General features: G+C 49.2%; 1 protein-coding gene and 1 long non-coding RNA gene across 2 annotated transcripts in view; both read right to left on the bottom strand.

Moving 5' to 3' along the window:
• Positions 1-18,979, bottom strand: part of LOC131836109 (uncharacterized) — a 54,894-nt gene that overhangs the window by 25,634 nt on the left and 10,281 nt on the right. The window lies entirely within an intron of this gene.
• On the bottom strand, positions 3,734-6,951 carry INAFM2 (InaF motif containing 2). Its single transcript, XM_059181157.1, has one exon. The coding sequence runs from the start codon at positions 6,365-6,367 to the stop codon at positions 5,909-5,911; it is 459 nt and encodes a 152-aa protein (XP_059037140.1). The 5' UTR covers positions 6,368-6,951; the 3' UTR covers positions 3,734-5,908.

The raw sequence follows: 18,979 nt of genomic DNA, 5'->3' as shown, positions 1-18,979 counted from the left end.
CTCATTCGGTTGGTCTGGGAGGGGGCCGAGACATGGCATTTCTAACACGTTCCCAGGTGATGCTAACGCCGATGGTCTGGGCACAGGGTATAACATTTCTCTCCAGGTATCATTTTGCCCAAAGGGACAGGCACTCCCTTCAAACTATGTTACCTCCTATGTATACATCATAATTTTAGTCCCCAGATCTCCAGGCCATCTCACATGGATTCCCCCCAGTGGCTCTCACAAGTTCCCATTGGGTTAGGAGGGAAAAGTGGGGCCAAGGCCTAACCAGTGTCATTATTGAGTCTGCAAGTTTCCTATTTTTCAGTTTAGGGTCCCTTCTGAGAGCACATGGCCTCTCCCTCCCCCCACCACCCCCCAGGTCCTTGTGATGTCCTGACCCTGCCACGCACACAGACGCTGACTGCCATGTGATGCAATCCTGTCCAGACTACCCACAGGGAGTGGAGATGGCCTCCAGGTCACAAGCAGGGCAGAGACTTCAGCTCATGACTCTGAACACGGAGGGAGCAGAGAGAGGTGGATTAAAAAGGAGTGCCCTCGGGGCACCTGGGTGGCTCAGTGGGTTAAAGCCTCTGGCTTCAGCTCAGGTCCTGATCCCAGGATTCTGGGATGGAGCCCCGCATGGGGCTCTCTGCTCAGTGGGATCCTGCTTCCCTCTCTCTCTCTCTTTCAAATAAATAAATAAAATCTTAAAAAAAAAAAAAAAAAAAAAAAAAGGAGTGCCTTGGTCATCAATGGAATTGCTTTTCTGGACAAGTCCATTTGGGGGCTTTTGGGGCCCACCTGGCACACTGTAGGCAGTGAATAAATAGTTCTCAGATTAATAGTAGTGGCTCGTGGAAAATATTCTAAGGGAAGTTAGAATCCTATTGCGTTTAACTGGTAAGCTACTGTAAAACCAGATTCTGGAAGTTAAGAAAACAGGGCAGTAACAAAGGTAGATTCTTTTTGGCATGACTGGAAATGGCTTGAGGGAGAGAACAGCGTGGGAATTTTCTGGTCCCTTATAGCTGCTTAACAAATGTTTATAGAATGCATGGAAATTGGTCTGGCCCAGGTGCTCCTTCCTGACCAGGTGGCTTATGTACACAGTGCAGGACTTGGAGCCATGGCTTTTTCTGCACTGAGGATGGACAGCCTGATGGAGTCTGGGTGTGTGGTTAAGGGGGAAAAAATTGTTTTTGCGTTTTTTTTAATTAGCTACTGGAGGGAAAAAAGAGTTTAACACAGGTTTTGTGGCAGCAGAAACCCACAAACTTTGTCAGCAAGTAAAACAGGTGTGACAAAAACTGTAGAGAAAGCAGGTATTGGGCCATGGGGCCAGGGCAGAGGGAACAATGGATGAGACGCATAATCTATGTTGCCCCTGCTAAGCACTGCAGGGGATAGATCTGGGGACTTCCAGTGCCTGGAAAGACCAGGCAGACGGGCCCCAAGTCCTTTACCTTGTGAAGGACTGTGGTCTGCACATGGGTTCTCTTCAGTCATCAACTCCCCTGAACCAGACTGCGGGCTGTGGATGTGGGAACGCAAATGGATTACCCCAGCAACACCACACTGATACTGGGGCTACTTCTATCTAACACAACAATCAACCAGACGACCAACAACCTCTGAGCACCTATGGCTATGTGCCAGGCACCAAGCTCAGTGCTGGTCCCACGAAATGAGCAAAGCTATTGGGGTCTATCCCTCCACTGAAGGAGACTAAAAAAAAAAAAAAAAAAAGTATACAGCTGTGGCCCTTTTGTTATTACACTGCAATTCCAGAAATACCTCCATTCTCTGCAGACAGGAAGGGGAGGACAATTATTACCCCTTTTAATAGCTGCGGTAGCCCTAAAGCTCAGGACCTGACCTTTCGGTTCCCCTAAAAGAAACATGTAGAAACAAGTAGATGCTCTCCACTCAGCATTTCAAAACAGGATATAAATACTCAACTGAAGAACACAGTATCTGAGAATTCCCTAGTGAAAACTGAAAAACAAGGTAGACAGAAAAGCTTCCCAAGCTGTGGTCTCATACTGTGCAGAAATCCAGAGCTGTTAGGAAGAAAAGTATTTCTTATGCTTAAAACTTCACAGAAACCCTTCTCTACACCTCAGCATCATGGGGGAAAGGAAGGATTCCAACAAACTCAGTCAAACAGCTTACCGAACTCCTGATCCTTCACCCTTCGAAACTTTACTTCCAAGAGAGGATGATCTCCTCCTTCAAACGCAGGCCATCAGGGAGTAAATGCACAGAGGAACTTCTCATGGAAGTAAACACCTAGAAATGATCCTGGTCATCCAGGGGAAAAGCAGGTAAAGGAAAGTAACCCCCTCCCTGACTTTGCACAGACCTCTCCTTCCTGATGGACAATTTTGCAGCTCATTTCTAACCCGCGAGAATAAAGCTGTTCCCACTACGGCTCCCCACCAACCCGACCCTGTTCTGGCCAATGGTGCCCTTTTTGGCGGTCAGCGGGCTCTTGCTGTACACACTGCCTGCCTTATGTGTCCAGTGTGTGAAGCCGTGTGCCACTGCAAAAGCCACAGGTCACCATCTACACAAAGGCCAGGGGGAACCAGAAGAACCCTGGAAACTCTTTCACTTCCCTTCTGCTCTGCCTTACCAAGCCCTCTCACAGAAAGCCATTGTGTAGGCTGCAGAGGGAAATAAAAGAAGGGCGGGCTTTTTCCAGGCTCCCCTGCAGACTACAAGGTGATGTAAAAAGCACAGAAGCTACCCCCCTACAGCTTTGGAGAAGTGCAGGCCTCAGGGGGCCCCACCGACACTGGCTTCTCACTCTTCTTTGTACTGGGCAGCATTGTCTAATAATGAGCTCAGCTCAACTGTGTGCCCTGTATTTTGCAGCATAACTAATCCCTCATATTTTGCTTTCACCCACATGTCTTTTATTGTTTGCTTTAGGGGGAGAAAAAGCCTCCCCTCTGAAGCAACCTACACCTTCTCTCAGCCATTTGGCTCTCTCACCTGCTCCCCTGTCAAAGCTCTGACCAACCACTGCGGGGGGGGGGGGGGGCACAGCACGTTTCTCCTGGTGTTCGGCTTCAACTGGTGGTTCACTGGTGAGAACAGTGATGCTAGCAGGTGGCTCAGCCTCACCCCAGCTCTCAGCCAGCTCAGTGTTCGTAAGAATTCTTTTTTTTTTTTTTTCCTCCTGGTAATAATTCTTAGTATCTATACTCACTGGTCCCTAAGCTTCCCCAGCTAAGCATCTGCTGCTCAGAGTCTTTTAAAAGCAGAACCTTTTAGGGGCTCCTGGGTGGCTGAGTCAGTAAAGCATCTGCCTTCAGCTAGGGTCATGATCCCAGGGTCGTCCTGGGATCAGGCTCCCTGCTCATCAGGGAGTCTGCTTCTCCCTCTCCCTGCTTGTGCTCTATCTCTCTCTCTCAAATTAAAAAAAAAAAAAAAAAAAATTTAAAAATCCTAAAAAAAGCAGAACCTTTTCAAGGTTTTTGAAGGCTCGTAAAAGGTGGCTGAGCTAGCTATCATGGTTCATCTGACCCTATGATTGCTTCCCGACTAAGATGCATTCCTGTTACCCTTCACTAATCAATTCCGTCAGGCCATCAGGCACAGAGAACATCAGAGCAATTACTTTTTCCTCCTATACCTATTCATCAACATCCATCCACCACCTCGCAGACCATCTCTTCTTCCAACCTCTACTCCTTCCCCAAGGAGTACGAAAAAGAAATGGTCAACTTACACAGGCTTATGTAGAGTTCTTAGAATGTATTTTTGTTCACCTGAAAAATAAAACTTTTAAAAAATATACAGGACTTTTTGAGGACAGGTATATCTTAAATGGCTGAATTATAAATAATGTCTCTGGTCATGTTCACAGCTAGAGCTGGAGCTAATGTCCCAATTCCAGTGAAGGCTTTAGAGTCAGGAGGCCAGCAGCTGGACCTACGAGTGGTCTCTCTAGACTCTTTGATCCATCTCAAAGTGGATTCAACAGTCCAGAATGCAGGGATGGGGACAGGGGACTAGATTCCCAGATGTCCTCCTGCAAATTCAAAGGATTCTTAGAATAAGAGATCAATTTACAAATTATTAAAATAGAAGACTAAAAATTCACACAATAAATATAAATTACAGGCTATTATTGGAGTTATAAAGTGGCATTTTATGTTTCTTCCCCACCCCCAGACACCCACCAAAAATTTAAAAAGGCCTCAAAGGCTTCCTAATGACCAAAGTCACATCAGCTGCTCAGAAATCTCCTCCAGCCAAGACACCCTGGGGGTGCTACCAGCCTGCTCCTAGGCTATACCAGCTCAGCTGCTGTTACCTTGCCCGCAACATGGCTTAAAGCAAGACTTGTGGTTCTGTAAACTTGGATCAGAGCTAACTAGAGTGTAGGCCAGAAAACTGGAGACAAACTGTTTTAGGACTCAGGTGGATAAGTTTTTGTCTTTTTGTTTTTTTAAAGTGCCTAATTTCCCAAAAAGGAAACACTAAGGGGTTTGATATCTTGTCACTACCCACACTCATTGCCTAAAAACAAGTGGCAGAAGGAAATGAAATCCAAATTGAGGATGTATAATTCTTGCTATCCCAGAACTATACAGATGTCACTTTCCTTGGTGTTTCTCATCTCCGTCAAAGTATAGGCTGCGTGTAAGTAGGGTTTATCAGGAGAGGTAAAGACAAACCAAGGTAAATTTCCCATGGCTGGTCTATTAACTGGCTATCACAGCACAATCCTGAGCTTGAAGCCCACCTTTAAGCCTTTCTGGTTCTGTGAATACAACGCAAAACCAGAAAATGTGCTCAGAGCTCTGGTTTCACACAGATTTCAGCCTAATTGAAGGGCTATACTGTCACAGGCTCAGGGAAGAAGGCAGGCAAGGGTGATTACTGGAACAAGACAAGATCTTGAGGAGTGGACAATAAAATAAAAACACTTGTGAGCCACTCTACTTACAAAAGCTTGCTCTTCCTAAAAGAACTCTGTGAGAAGGCCAAGGACTGAAGCACAGAGGCATTGCTCTTACCCCTTCCTTCTTCCCTGGCCCATATCCAGATAGTCAGGGCCGCAACAGGAAGCCTCTTCCGTGGGGGCACTAGGGTGGGAAGAGGAGGGGATTAGTTCGTTCTCCACCCTCCCGAAACGGCTTCTACTTCTAAGGTTTTCCACTGTCCTTTCAAGTCTAAGGATGATTATACTCTTTTGGGTCATAAACCTATCTTTCTGAAGTAAGGGGAATAGAATGGGTGATGAAAAAAAAACCAACAGTGTTTGTGCCCTTCTGGCTAGCTGCACTTTGGGGGCCAGCAAATAGCCCTTGCATGACCCCATCAGTGGGTAGCTACCCAGGGTTGTGGGAGGATACATACAGTTCTGTGTAATTATAGCTTCTAGTGCATATGTCAACAACTATATACAGGGATGGATAAATTAAATGCATCTGTGGCCACTGCAACTAGGTTGACGTACCTGAGCTCCACTACTTTTGGTGCCCTCCTTGCGAGAGCTTCAGCTTATTAAAGAGCCCCTATAGCTCCCTCCTTCCCCTGAGTCTTGGGGGAAAGCCCGAGTCACTCGTGCACATAGGATACACAAGAGCTAGCGGCGAAAAAGGGTTCGGAGCAGGGATCTCCCCACCCCTCCCCCCATTCCCTTTATGGCTCAGGGCCCTGGCGCAGCACGGTCCTGGGAAGACCAAACCCCGAGCCCCCGGCGAATCGTGGTCCCTTGGCTGAAGATCGGGCTGTAGGCCACCCGCTCCCGGGGCGAGCTGGCGATCGTTGCGGGGAAGGGAGGGCGTTCACTCCCGTGGGGGTCACTCCCGCGGGCTCCCCGCCCCATCCTGCTGCAAAGTCCTGCCTCCGGGCTTGGGGAGGGGAGACTTGTTCCCGGCCGCCCCTGGCGCACAGGGGTTCAACGACTCCCCGGCGCCGCCGCCGCTTCCTCCTCGTCCTCTTCCAGCCCCCGAGGCCGCTCCAGCGGCCCGGCCAGGGGACTGTCGGCAGAGGGCTCCGGAGGCATGGGCCGCGCCGCCTGCAGCGGGGGCGCGTCGCGCGGTGCCTCGCGGCGGGACGACCCCGTGGCATTGGGCCCCGCCGCCGCCCCCGAAGTCCCGGACGGGCCGGTGGCGTTGGAGCCGCCGGGGGGCGGGCCGGCGGCTCCCCCCGAGGTCCCGGCGCCCACCGGCTGCCAGATGAGGCTGTAGTAGACGGCGAGCACGATGGCGGCCAGCGACACGGAGAGCACGTAGGCGAACACGGTGGCGAGCCGGACCCACTTCTTGTTGGTCTTGGCCGCCATCTTCGCCTTCTTGTCCCCGGTGTAGGTGGCCGGCTTGCCCCGCTCGGCCGGGGCCGCGTCGCGCTCCTTCATGAGGGGCCCCCGGCCTTTGCCCCGGTGCTCCACGGCCCCGGCTGGAGGGGGCCTGGCGGCCTGCGAGGACTGGACAAGGGGCGGCCCGGCGCCCTCCGCTCCCGGCAGCTCCGCGCTCCGCCGCCGCTCCTCACGCTGCCCGCCCGCAGCCCTCCACCGCGTCGCTGCAGCCGCCGCCGGGGCCTGGACCAGTCACTGCCGCCAGCGCCGCCGCCGCCGCCGGCCCGTCAGCTGCTTCCCCGCCGCCGCCACAGCCACAGCCGCCACAGCCGCCCGGCTCCGCGTCCCCATCCGCTGCTGCTGCCGCCGCCTGCCCGGCCGCCGGCCGCCCGGTCTCCAGTGGCCGCGCGGACGGCGCGCTCCGCTCCAGCACGGCTCCCCCACCTCGCGCGCCGGCACCAGGGGGCGGGGGGAACGCTGCTGGGGGCTGCCTCTTAAAAGGGCGACACCGGGGTCCGGAAGTGCCGCGCGGGAGGCGGGCTTCTGTCGGGCGCCGCGAGCCCCGCCGGGACGCCCCGTTAGGAGAGAGTTAAAGGAGGCTGGTTCTTAAAAGGGCAACGGCGCCGCAGCCCAGCGCGGGCTGGCGCGACGAGGATGAGAGCCCGGGGCGCTTCTTTAAAAGGGGAACGGCGCAGTTTGGGGCGGAGTGCGGAACTGGAAAGGGAGTGTGGGGGGGCGGTCTGAGCAAGGAGCTGTCAACTCTGGCGCCTCTACCCTCCGCTCCAGACTGTCCGAAGTGACAGATGGAACGGCAGCAAGGGCTGCGTTCCTCAAGCCTGCGCCCCACAAAGTGGGGGCGATAACACGCTTATGCTCTCGGCTCATACCCCGCTCCATGTACCTTAGGAGCGGGTCTCCTGGACCCCTTCACTCCTAGTGGGCCTGGCCCACATCCCACCCAGGCAGCTAAGGAGCCTGGAATACTCACTGCGGTCACAACTGATCAACTGATCGCGTCCTCTCCTCTCCTCCCCCACCGTCTTTGGCCGCGGCTGGGGTTTGGGGCTTTTGTGAAATCTTCCCGATTTTCTCCCTCGTTCTCTTAGAGCCCGGGTCACGGTGCGCAGACCTTTTTAAAGTTTCTGGGACAGAACCCCGTGCTAAGGTGGGCTCTCCAGACTCGCCTCCCATCTTAGTCCCCAAGTTCGCAACAGGTCCCAGATCCCGCTTTTGGGGGACTTCCGACTCCCAGCTTTGGACTCAAGGAGGTGCACTGAAACGGTGGCTCTCAGAAAATTTCTGCTCTCTGATTCCCTCTGGGCCTGGGGGTCTGGGCTGTTGTTGACATCCCCTCACCAAGGTGATGACATCCCCTCACTTAGCTCGGAGTCTCAGTAGCTGCTTTCCCCTGTGCCTCCCTGGTCCTTCTGCCCTCCTCTCTCCAGCTTTCTGTTCTCCCCACTCCCTCTGTAGAAGGCTTTCCAGAATTCATGGTTCCCTCCTCCCTGAATTCTACTTCCTGTGTTCCTGGAGCTGGGTGTGCAGGCTGCCTGGGTGTCTTAGTGGGTATGTGAGACTGTGCCTGTGGATGGTGTGTCGGGGAGAGGGCTGTAGTGGTGATGGGATCCTGTGTGTGACACAGGCCCCCTTCATGTGTGAGACTGACTCCTGGCTCCTGACTCTGTGGGACAGGACCCTCTCTGCCCTTCCCATTTTCCTTCCTCCTCCACAAGAATCTTTGCCTTCCAGACACCTGTGCCTTTATAAGGAAGCTCCTCCCCAGCATTCCTGCCCACGACCTCAGCCAAACAGAGGCCAAGGGCTACCAGAGCTGAGGTTCTTGATCAGCTGCTTAAACCATGGGCCTGTAACTCAGCCCCTCTCTCTCTCATTCCTGAGACGCAGGTGTGAGTCTGCCACTAGCAGTGGTCAATTGCATGCTATTTCCAGGAATAGCCTAGCTTGCCTTTGTACTCTCTGAGAAATTTTAAGGACATCGGAAATTTGGAGTGTTAATTTCTTTTTGTGGGCTGTTAGGGGAAAAGACCACCACTCCTTCTCTGTCCTGCTCCTAGGTTGTTCCCAGCTCACCCAGCAGAGAGGCCTGTGAAGTTAAAATCTCTGAATTGTCTCTCCAAGTTGTCCTCTCTTCTCTTGCCTGCTTTCTGGTCTTCCTGGCAGAACTGATCAGGTCAACTATACCAAGGTGAATTATTTTGGAAGGTTCCAAGTAAGGCCAGCCCAAAGCCTCCTTCCATTCTCTTTCTTGAGTGTACTCCATGTTTCTTCTGTTGCAAAGTAAACTTTCCTCTTGCTTGGTTCCCAGTGGGGTAGGAAAACAGCATGTCACGTTTTTCTATGCTAAGGAATAAATATATTCAAAGCCCTTATTCAATTCTTCTCACCCTATTTTTCTCCAAACGAAACAGTGCCAGATTCTTTAACCTGTCATCAATAAGCCCTATTTATTATCTGGATTTACAGAGTGTCTTTTACCCTAGGAACTCAAAATGCTTTCAGATATAATTGAGCCTGATCTCCCTGGTGCCTGAGCCATTAAGAAACCATTAGTGTATTCCTGTTGCAGTCAACTCAATGGCCCCCTAGTGGCCTGAAAGTGAACATGCTTCTCTAAGTGCCTCTCCCCAACCAAGAGTAAGCAGTCAGAGAAATCAGAAAATCAAGGCAGCTTGGGGACAGAATGGGTCCCAAAGGTCATCTTTTGTTATACCCCCAAGGGCCCTAGAACCTTCTCCACAACATCTCTATGGCGCCCTCTCAGCAGCAGCTAAGACAGTATCCCTGATAGTGTACCTTATTGTCCGCTCTATAAGGCAGCCTTTTAAGCTTTAGAAAGTTCTGACCCATTGTAACAGTAGCAATATCCTTGCCCTTATTATGTGCTGGCTCCAGATTTAGCCCTTCCTTTCCTCATCTCATTTGTCTCACAACAATCTAGAAAGCAATTACTCTTTATCTCCATTTTTGAGATGAAGAAACAGCCTCAAAGAAGTTAAGTAAGTTGCTCAAGGTCACATAGCTAGATAGAATTCAAACGTGAGTCCTTCTGACCCTAGGGGGTTCTGACCCCTGCTCTACTCTGCCAGGGATGTTCAGAGGCATGCTAGGGAAGGAAGAGGGCGATATGGGCAAGCTACAAAAGCAGCTACAAAAGTGGCCAACATGGAGTGGTAGGAGCCAGGAGAGGGTGTGTAGGCTGGATCCGTGGGGAGCTGAACTGGAATATTAAGTTTAAAAAAAAAAAAAAAAAAGGAGAGTTTATTGATATGGGAGCACTCTCAGGTGAAATAGGATTTTGTACCCTGACAAGGATCCTGGGAGACAGAGAAAGGCAATGGTCAGCCAAGGGAAAAGGAAATGCCAGAACTGCCATAGCAGAGGATGGAAGAAGGCTTTGGAAAGCTCAGAGAAGTGAGCCTGCTATGGTCGGTACTCTGTGTAAGGCCAGAAACCCACGCCAGTCCTGCAGGAAGGCCCATAGGATACTCTGGTTATCAAAGCAAAGAGGAACACACTGGGAGAAGCTGTTTGGCTGTCCTCTGAAAGTCAGGTCTGGCAGCAAGAGGCCATTACAGAACTGGCTCTTTGATAGTGATGGGGGGTGATAGGACCATGAACTAATAGAAGCCAGAGGTTGGTACACTACAGTGATGAGCAGCAAGTTGGATGCAGTGGAAGGTCCTGACGGAAGAGCTAAGCAGACAGGGAATAGAACAGAGCATCCCTAGGGCAAACTAGATAGGCAGCCAGCAATGGTTTTGCTCAAATCATGCCAGTGGTTCTCAAACCTTTTGATCACAAGATCGATTTCACTCTTGAAACTGACATCTCCAAAGAGCTTTTGTTTATATGGATTATGTCTATTGATACTATCTCATTAGAAATAAGACTGAGAAATTTATAAAATACTTACCAATTGATTAAAAAATAATTGGCCCATTATGTTAACATCAATAGTATATTTTTATGAAAAGTAACTTCAGGGCCACCTGGGTGGCTCAGTCATTAAGCGTTTGCCTTCAGCTCAGGTCATGACTCCAGGGTTCTAGGATCGAGCCCCGCATTAGGCTCCCTGCTCAGTGTGAAGCCTGCTTCTCCTTCTCCCACTATCTGCTTGTGTTCCCCTTCTCATTGAGTCTCCATCAAATAAATAAACAAAATCTTAAAAAAAAAAAAAGAAAGACATATTACTGTATTTATGGAAGGAAAAAAGTTAGTGAAAGAGTGGCTTTTTTCATGTTTTTGCAAATCTCTTAAAAGTGGTTTTATAGAAGACATCTGGATTCTCATATCTGCTTCTATTGGCAATATGTTGTTTTGGTTAAAATATATGAAGAAAATCTGGCCTGACCCAGATATGTGGTTGTGAAAGATAGCAGCATTTTAATAGCCTTTTCACATAATTTGAGACTACACCAAAACTCAACAAGTAGTATTTTCTTAAGTGGTAGTTGTAATGTAGAATATGAAACTATATCAATGAATTCAATCACATTAAAGTGTATTAATCTACCTGCACTATGAATGGCTCTTCTACCCATATATAGTTTTATAACCTCCTTCTTTGGTCATCTGGAAAACACTGGCTCATTGGATTATATTGATCTGTCAAATATTGATACAATCCATTATATAATATTAAAAGTTTTATTTGTTAATGTCAGAAAAACTTATTGGATTCTGTCAAACTCAGGGTAGTGCATATAAGTTTTCTAAAATCCTAATTTTCACTGAAAAGTTCAAATTTTAAAATGAGTCACAAGTACTCTCCATTGTTTTCCTCAAAGGAGCAGGCTTAGTTGGTTTGAATTAGAAAAAAAGTCTGCCAAATAACAAAGTCTTAACAACCACAGTTTATCTGTCAAGTTATTATTTCAAGCGAAAATGGTCTTCCATGAAAAAAAAAATTGTACAGCTCGTAACTCAGTGGTGCATAAGAGTACAGTATGCAGTGCATGCAGTACAGTACTTCCCATTTAATAACAGAGAATATTTTTTTTCAATAATATTTTTGTTTGTAAGTAGGTTCCACGCCCAGCGTGGAGCCTAAGGTGAGGCTTGAACTCACAACCCTGAGATCAAGAAATGAGCTGAGGTCACGAGCTGGACACTTAAATGACTGAGCCACCCAGGCACCCCTAACAGATTTTTTTTTTTTAATTTTTAAGTAATCTCTACATCTAATGTGGGGCTCGTACTCACAACCCTGAGATCAAGAGCTGTACACTCTATGGAGACTGGTGGACACCCAGAGAATATTTAAAAGACATGTATTTAAGGGTCATGATTTAATAAATTTTAGCAATTTTCATTGCTTCATTAAGAACAGTTTTAAGTGAAACTGACTCTTCTTTCGTTTTTCCTTCCCTTTCTCCACGCCCCTCCCCCATTCCCTCTTTGTTTCCTTCTTTCTTCTGTCTGTCTTCACAATGAACAACCAAAACAGCTTCGTGTCACAGCCTTGCTTTGTTAAGGTGTCGGAAGATCTATCCACCATTGCTTTTGCACTGTGAGTGCAAATGTCTAGGCAGTGAAAAAGGCAAATTACATCCTAGTATAATTTTAACCTTGGGAAATGGCCTCCAGTTGTCTGCAGGACCTCCAAGAATCTGCAGACCACACACAAAATTGCTGAGCTGTACAATGAAAAGAAATCAAGGATGAAAGGCCAGGAGACTGATGGACGTTGTTCCGGTATAAAGTCACAACACCTTGTCCAGTTTCCAGATCTGATTCAATTTTCAGATCTAGAACCATTTTTTTTTTTTCTTTTAAAGAGGGAAGCAGGCTCCCTGCTAAGCAGAGAGCCCGACGTGGGGCTTGATCCCAGGACCCCGGGATCATGACCTGAGCTGAAGGCAGAGGCTTTAACCCACTGAGCCACCCAGGCGCCCCCAGATCTAGAGCTTATTGCCTGAAGGAGAGGGTAGGGCCCTATGAGGATGGCTTTTTAAAGATTATTTATTTATTTATTTGACAGGCAGAGATCACAAGTAGGCAGAGAGGCAGGCAGAGAGAGAGAAGGGGAAGCAGGCTTGCCGCTGAGCAGAGAGCCCAATGTGGGGCTTGATCCCAGGACCCCGGGATTATGACCTGAGCCGAAGGCAGAGGCTTTAACTCACTGAGCCACCCAGGCACCCCAAAGAAGGCTTTTTAATACCATAGCCATACAGCAATGATTTCACTAGTCCTTCCCCAAAGGGTCCCATGGCCATTTACTTGGGTAATTGTACACTAGGGAAAGTGAAATGCCATTTTTAAAATCAAAGATTTTTATTTATTTGCGAGAGAGAGAGCGCATGAGAAGGGGAAGGGTTAGATGGAGAAGCTGACTCCCCACCTAGCAGGGAGCTCAGTATGGGACTCCATCCTGGGACTCCGGGATCATGACCTGAGCCAGAGGCAGACGCTTAACTAACTGAGCCACCCAGACGCCCATAGCCAAACATTTTAAGGTCATGCGGTGTTTGAATTATATTGATATCTGGGGATCTGAATCATCATCAGGGCTCCCCAGAAGAGTGGCCCTGGGTAAACATACGTATAGGCTCATAAGCTATACAAATGTTGGTTAGAGGCTTAGAAAAAGCAATCTTGGGGAAATGGGAACATGAAGGTCTCAGAGAAAGGCATGTGGATGTATGAGTGAGCACAAAGCGTGAAGATCTATATATTGCATGTTAATAATAAATGTCTATCTGAGAGCCTCCACCAGACGAGACATTAAATAACCAAGTAAATAGAAGGACTTGGCTAGGAGATGTTTGCCAGCCTCTGTCATCAACCATTCACGTTGGCACAATGGGCACATGAATAAAGCGGCCATGTTGGCACAGAGGAGGCCACACACAGGCATCCTGTCTATGGTGGTAAGGGTGGGTCCAACAGAATGGGCTCCCACTCACCAAGGCTGATCTGCCAATTGTGGCTGCCAGATGTTCAACCTGCCAGCAACTGATGGTCAACCAGCTACTTGGTAACAAGTTGACTACATTGGACCTGCTCATCTCTGGAAGGCTGGTGATTAATCTTGATTTGAATCAGCACATGTTCCGGATATGGATTTCTCTTTCTTGCCAAAGACCTCAATCAGTACCACTCTCTGAGGGCTTAAAGAGAATTCCATTTACTGACATGGAATCTCACATAACATAGTAACAGAGCAAGAGTGGGCAAAAGATCGTGGAATCTTCTGGGACCCTCATGTACTTTGCCGCCCACTTGAGCTGGCAGAGTAAAAGAACAGCCTTTCAAAGGTGCAGGTGAAGGGCCATTTTAGAGATGATGGGACACCCTGTTCCAGGATGAAGTGTGTACCCTATTCAATAACTGTAATATAGCCAGTGAGTATGATCGAGAGGTCTACAAAACCAGGGGTGGAAGGAGGAATAACCCCACTTAACATCACTCCCAGTGACTCTTTTGGGGAAATTTGTGGTTCCTATTCCTACAGTTCCAGGCTCTCTAGGTTTAGAGAATCTGGTTCCCAGATGTAGAACACTTCCACCAAGGGATAGAACAAGAATCCCATAAACTTTTAGTATGGCTGCTTTCTGTCCTTCAAACTCCTTGTGCCAAAAGACCAGTAGTTTAAAAAAAAAAAAAAAAGTCACATTCTCATAGAGGTACTTGACTCTGATCCTTTGGAAGTGATAAATTTGCTGCTACAATGGGGTCAGGAAAAATAGGTTCGGCACCCTGGTCATCTGCTAGGATATCTCTTGGTACCCACTTGCCCAATTTTGACAGTAGTAGGGAAATGCAGCAGCCTCGTTTGAGGAGGATATGGTGATTAGAGGCTCATATCTCTTGAATGAGGATCTGAGTCATTTTACCAGGTAAGACAACTAGACCCATAGACAAGTTGACAGCAAAGAGAATCTAGAATGGGTAATGGTTGGGGAGTGGGGGGGCGCTGAATATGTTATGTCACAAGATAAGCTGCAGTAGTGGGGGCCATAGTTCATTCCACTCACCTTCTTGTAAGTTTCCCAGGGAAAACAATCACCAGAATCCCGGAGGAGTGATTCCAGGTAGAGGGAGCTTAGCACAGAAGCAAGTAGGTCTGAATTGCTCACAGTAGGTCCTGCCATGATTGCTGTGGTTACTACCCAAATCCCGCCTTTGGGACAAAGAAGCTTATCCCCATGTTGCCAGAAGTGCTGGCCTGAAGGCTGAGAGATGAGTCTGTCTCTGGGGAATTCCTTAAGCTGCCAAAGGGAGATTTGCCTGACTTCAGGAGCCCTTCCTAGGGATAAACTGGCCAGTGCAGGGGTTCAAAGGACCAGTCCTCTTGCTTCAGTTAGGGCCATCTCAACTTGCCTCTGAATGGTCATCTCAACCCTAAAGCTCCTCGTGGAGGTGTCCTTTGTGGTGACTGTGTCCTTGATTGATTCTTATCCCCCTCCCCAATCCTGATTCCTTCCCTCCCTCAAGGGTGTTGTGTTGCTTCCGAGAACACCTCCCAATAAACTTCCCGCAAGCAAATCTCTGTCTCATAATGTTTCATGAGAAGCCTGACCTAAGACTGTCCCCTAAGATTCTAACCTTTAGGACCCCAGAGGACAAGGCTAAGCATCTGAAGGTGGGTCTCGTGGACCACCGCTGTCTTCCATGCTATGGTTTTCTCTAAGTCCTCACAGCATGTGTGGGCTTCCTACATCTTCACTGCCCTTCACCAAATGTTCTCCAGCTTGTGTGTTTCCTCAGGATAAAGCATCCTAAACCGAGGTCCCCCACGTATCTCGGTTGTGGTCTGACACGCATGCCAAGAATAAGAAGGGGCTGAGTCTTTCTTGGTTCTCGAGCCCTAGCGGCTCGCTGGAGCCAAGGATCAAGCACTTGAGAAACCCGAACGCCTCGCCTTGCTTCCCTCTCCCCAGCCACCCATTCCAGGTCCTGGTTCAGAGGGTCTGGATGCGGCCAGTTTCCCAGTATTCCCAGAGCTTCTCAGGCCATTCTGTTAGATACCAAGATGGAGAATCACTGGGCTCAGTCCTTTAATTCAGCAGCCCGAGAGGCTGTCCGCTTAGCTAGCAGCCTTTTCATTTGACTCATATGGAGCTGGCTGTCGGCGAAAACCCTCAGTTTTATTCACACATGCCTCTGCTAAGCTGCCACTTTCCCACCCTGTCCTTGTACAGTTGGTGCCTTGGAGCCCAGCCCAGATCTCTCCGTTGAGCCCTGTTCCTTTTACCTTGTGAGGTTCAGGCTGCTCTCCATCCAGCGGGTTAGGAAGTTTTGGGATCCCGAGCATATCTCCCAACACATTTCCCATCCTCTCTGGCTTCCTGCTATGCAAAAAGGTGAGGGGCTTGTTCACTGTGCCTTGACCCAGGCCCTGATAGAAAAGGTGGGCCAGCCCAGGAGGAAGGACAAAGTCAGCCGACAAGGTCGGCTCTGAGAGCATCGCTTTCGCGTCACACACCCGGCCCACCGGGAGAAGGACAGCATCTAACTTCCTCCCATTGCGCTCATAAAGACTGATCCATCTCACAGAGATAAACAGAGGCAGAGAATATGAAAACCGCGTCCAAGAACATCCTACTGGGGTAGGAGTCAAACTTTCCTGCCATCTGCAGCTCTCGTCTCTAGGTTTATCACCTGTCAGAGGAAAGGCAGGGGAAAAGAGTGACGAGGTTGGCCCTTCGATTAGAAAGAGAACGATTTTTAGAGTTGGAAGGAATCTGAGAACAAATTGAAAGCTTAATAGATCAGGGAGCTCAGGTAACTTGCCAAGATCTCAGGGCTCTGGCTGAGATGAAACTCTGGGTTTTGAGGGTGGGCCCAGCGCTCACTCCTTCAGGTAAGTTTGACGGCACTTAAATGATTTTTTTTTTTTTTAAGATTTTATTTGTTTACTTGACAGACAGAGATCACAAGTAGACAGAGAGGCAGGCAGAGAGAGAGAGAGAGAGGGAAGCAGCCTCCCCGCTGAGCAGAGAGCCCGATGCGGGACTCAATCCCAGGACCCTGAGATCAGGACCTGAGCCGAAGTTAGCGGCTTAACCCACTGAGCCACCCAGGAGCCCCAGTTTGACAGCACTTAAAAGGGAAACACATAGTGGGGCACCTGGGTGGCTCAGTCAGTTAAGCGGTGGACCCTTGATTTTGGCTCAGGTCATGATTTCGCGGGTTGTGGGACTGAGCCCCGTGACCAGCTCAACACAGCAGGGTTGGCTTGGGGTTCTTCCCCTCTTCCTTTGCCTCCCCACCTTGCCCTCCCTCCACCCCCACATATGCTCTCTCTCAAATAAATTTAAAAATTTATAAAATTCTTTTAAATTTATAAGAAAAAAAAAGATGATCTCCCTCTCCTTCTGCCCCTCTCCCTCTCTAAAAAAACAAAAAAGACGACAAAAAAACAAAAAACAAAAACAAAAACAAAACAAAGGGAAATACACATGGGAATTATTTAAGTCCCAGATGGTTCCTTCTATGATTCTAGAAGGGCTTGGCATAGGAGGACAGGCACTGTCTTCCCCCTGGGCTTTTGCAGAAAACTCTTTACAGTCTTTCTTATCCTCCCCAAGGGACCAGAACCCCAGCACCTGCCTCTCAGCTGCCTCGTCCATACCCAGCCCTCAAAGTGCAGAGGGTGGCTAGATCTGGAGCCACTGCTGGACAAACAGCTGGATGGGTGGACGGCTCCTGGTCCTCACTCTCCCACCTGCCTCATCCACTGTGGGATTGTGGTGGTTAAAGGTGGCAGGAGGTTGGCCCTTGTCCGTGATTTGAGTCCTCATGCTCATGACTTCATGAGTTCAGTCTGCCAGCTTCAACAGGGGACAGCCTGCTTCAAGTCCACAACTAGGAGCACCCCTAACTCTGCCTGCCCTGGGAAGATCAATCAGTCCCCGATCCACACAAACTGCTGAGAAAAAGAAAGAAAAAATCACTCCAAAATGCACGTCAGTGAAGACACTTGTGGAAAGAACTGCATATATACTGAGGACAAAGTAGAGAACTGTATTTCCCTTGCCAGTGTCTGCTAATAAATAACGGTGATAAATAACAATAATGATACTACTAAGCTCAGGGGCAGGCACCATGTTAAGTACTTTCCATACATTATATTGTTGAAAGCTTACAACGCCATTTGAGGTATTATGATCCCCACTTTATAGGTGAGAAAGAGGCAGCACAGGAAGGTTAAGTATCACAAGATAAAACAGATGGTCAGTGGCTGGGGTCATGAAGCAGTGAGCCTGACTCCCTGTGACAGTGTGGGAAGCGAACCCCTGAGGATTCAACAACCAAGGCATCTTCATTCTGAAAGTAGCTAGCCGTCGGCCTGAGAGGCGCCCTCATCCTCCAGGCTCCCAAAGCCCAGTGCTTTTATCAGGTAAGTTATGGTATCAGGCCATATCAGGCCAATCTGACTCTCCTGCTTGGCTATCAGGCGAAGATCAGAGTTCAGTTTCCACTACTGATCTCTGATGAACAGGTTGGGAAACCACAGCATGGGGTCCCCACACAAAACCACCAAGTAAGCCTGAGAATTCCAGACCTGCTTCTTGGGTTCTAGTCCCCAGGATCTTCTTGGGAGGCATTATACTGAATACAATTTCTTGGCCGCCAAAGCTCACACGTGCCAAACTCTCCAGCAAACTTGTCTCTGTGGATCACACAGGATATGGACCCACCAGTGACCTATCTCCCTGAGAGTCCTCCTTGCCTGGAGGTACGTGCTTTCCAGTGTGCCCACCAGGGGGCACCCTTGTCCTTCTACCTTCTGCCCTACTGGGGGTGGGGGGGCGTGTGAGATGGGCACTGTGGGGTGCCTGCTACTCAGCTCAGCCCAGGAGCCCCATTTCCCAAAGTGGCTATTCGTGTGACCTCCCTGATTTTTCTCCATAGCCACTCCAACATAATTTATGCAACATTTTTGTCATTTCACATTTTAAGAAACCGAAGTGTATTTTTAAAAGAAAAAACAAAGTTCTCTTTGATGAAGGTTTTCCTGGCTCCCCTTGCTGCGTGGATTTCTTGCATTCTCAGTGCTGCTAGGTAGGATGTGGGCAGGAGAATACAGGCCCTACTGAAGCTACAATGGGGGGGTTGTCTCAAGAATGGGGTCCAGGCATGGCCATCACTGGCCAAAGATGGGTGAGGCTCTATTCTGTGGATTAGAGCCTCAGCCTTCAGAGCCCAAGATCCACAGAATCAGAGTAAGGAGTACTGAAATCTCTGCCTTCCTTGCGGCATCCCCAATCCCATGACAGGAGAGGAGCCTGTCTCTTGTCTTTCCCCAGGCTGACGGAGAGGAAAGGGATTATCTTTCAAGGCAGACAAGAGGGTGAAGGACTTGGGTGCAGGAGCAGGGATGGCTGCAGGTGACAGGTGTAGGGTCTTTGGGAAAGGGCCAGGATTTCCCTTGCAAAATCCATTCAAACAGACCAAGAGGGAACCTGATCCCTGGGAGGGAACAGGGAACTGCTGGGGCACCAGAGGGGCCTCCAGAGGGGCACAAAGCTGGAGGGAGGCAGGGAGGAGAGATGAGAGCCTGCAGGCTTGGAGGGAGGGGAGAGAGGATGAGTTCTGAGGGCAGAGGGCAGGAGAGAAGAGAGCAGCTCCAGAGCTTCTGCCATAGCCTGTGAGGTCTTATTACCAGATCCACCCCACTGGTCTCAGTATCTTGGAATCCCTTTC

The sequence above is a fragment of the Mustela lutreola genome, chromosome 7 (genome assembly GCF_030435805.1).
Source record: "Mustela lutreola isolate mMusLut2 chromosome 7, mMusLut2.pri, whole genome shotgun sequence".
Classification (NCBI taxonomy): Eukaryota; Metazoa; Chordata; class Mammalia; order Carnivora; family Mustelidae; genus Mustela; species Mustela lutreola.
The sequence above is the reverse complement of the archived record's forward strand: the minus strand, read 5'-3'. Positions and strand labels throughout refer to the sequence as shown.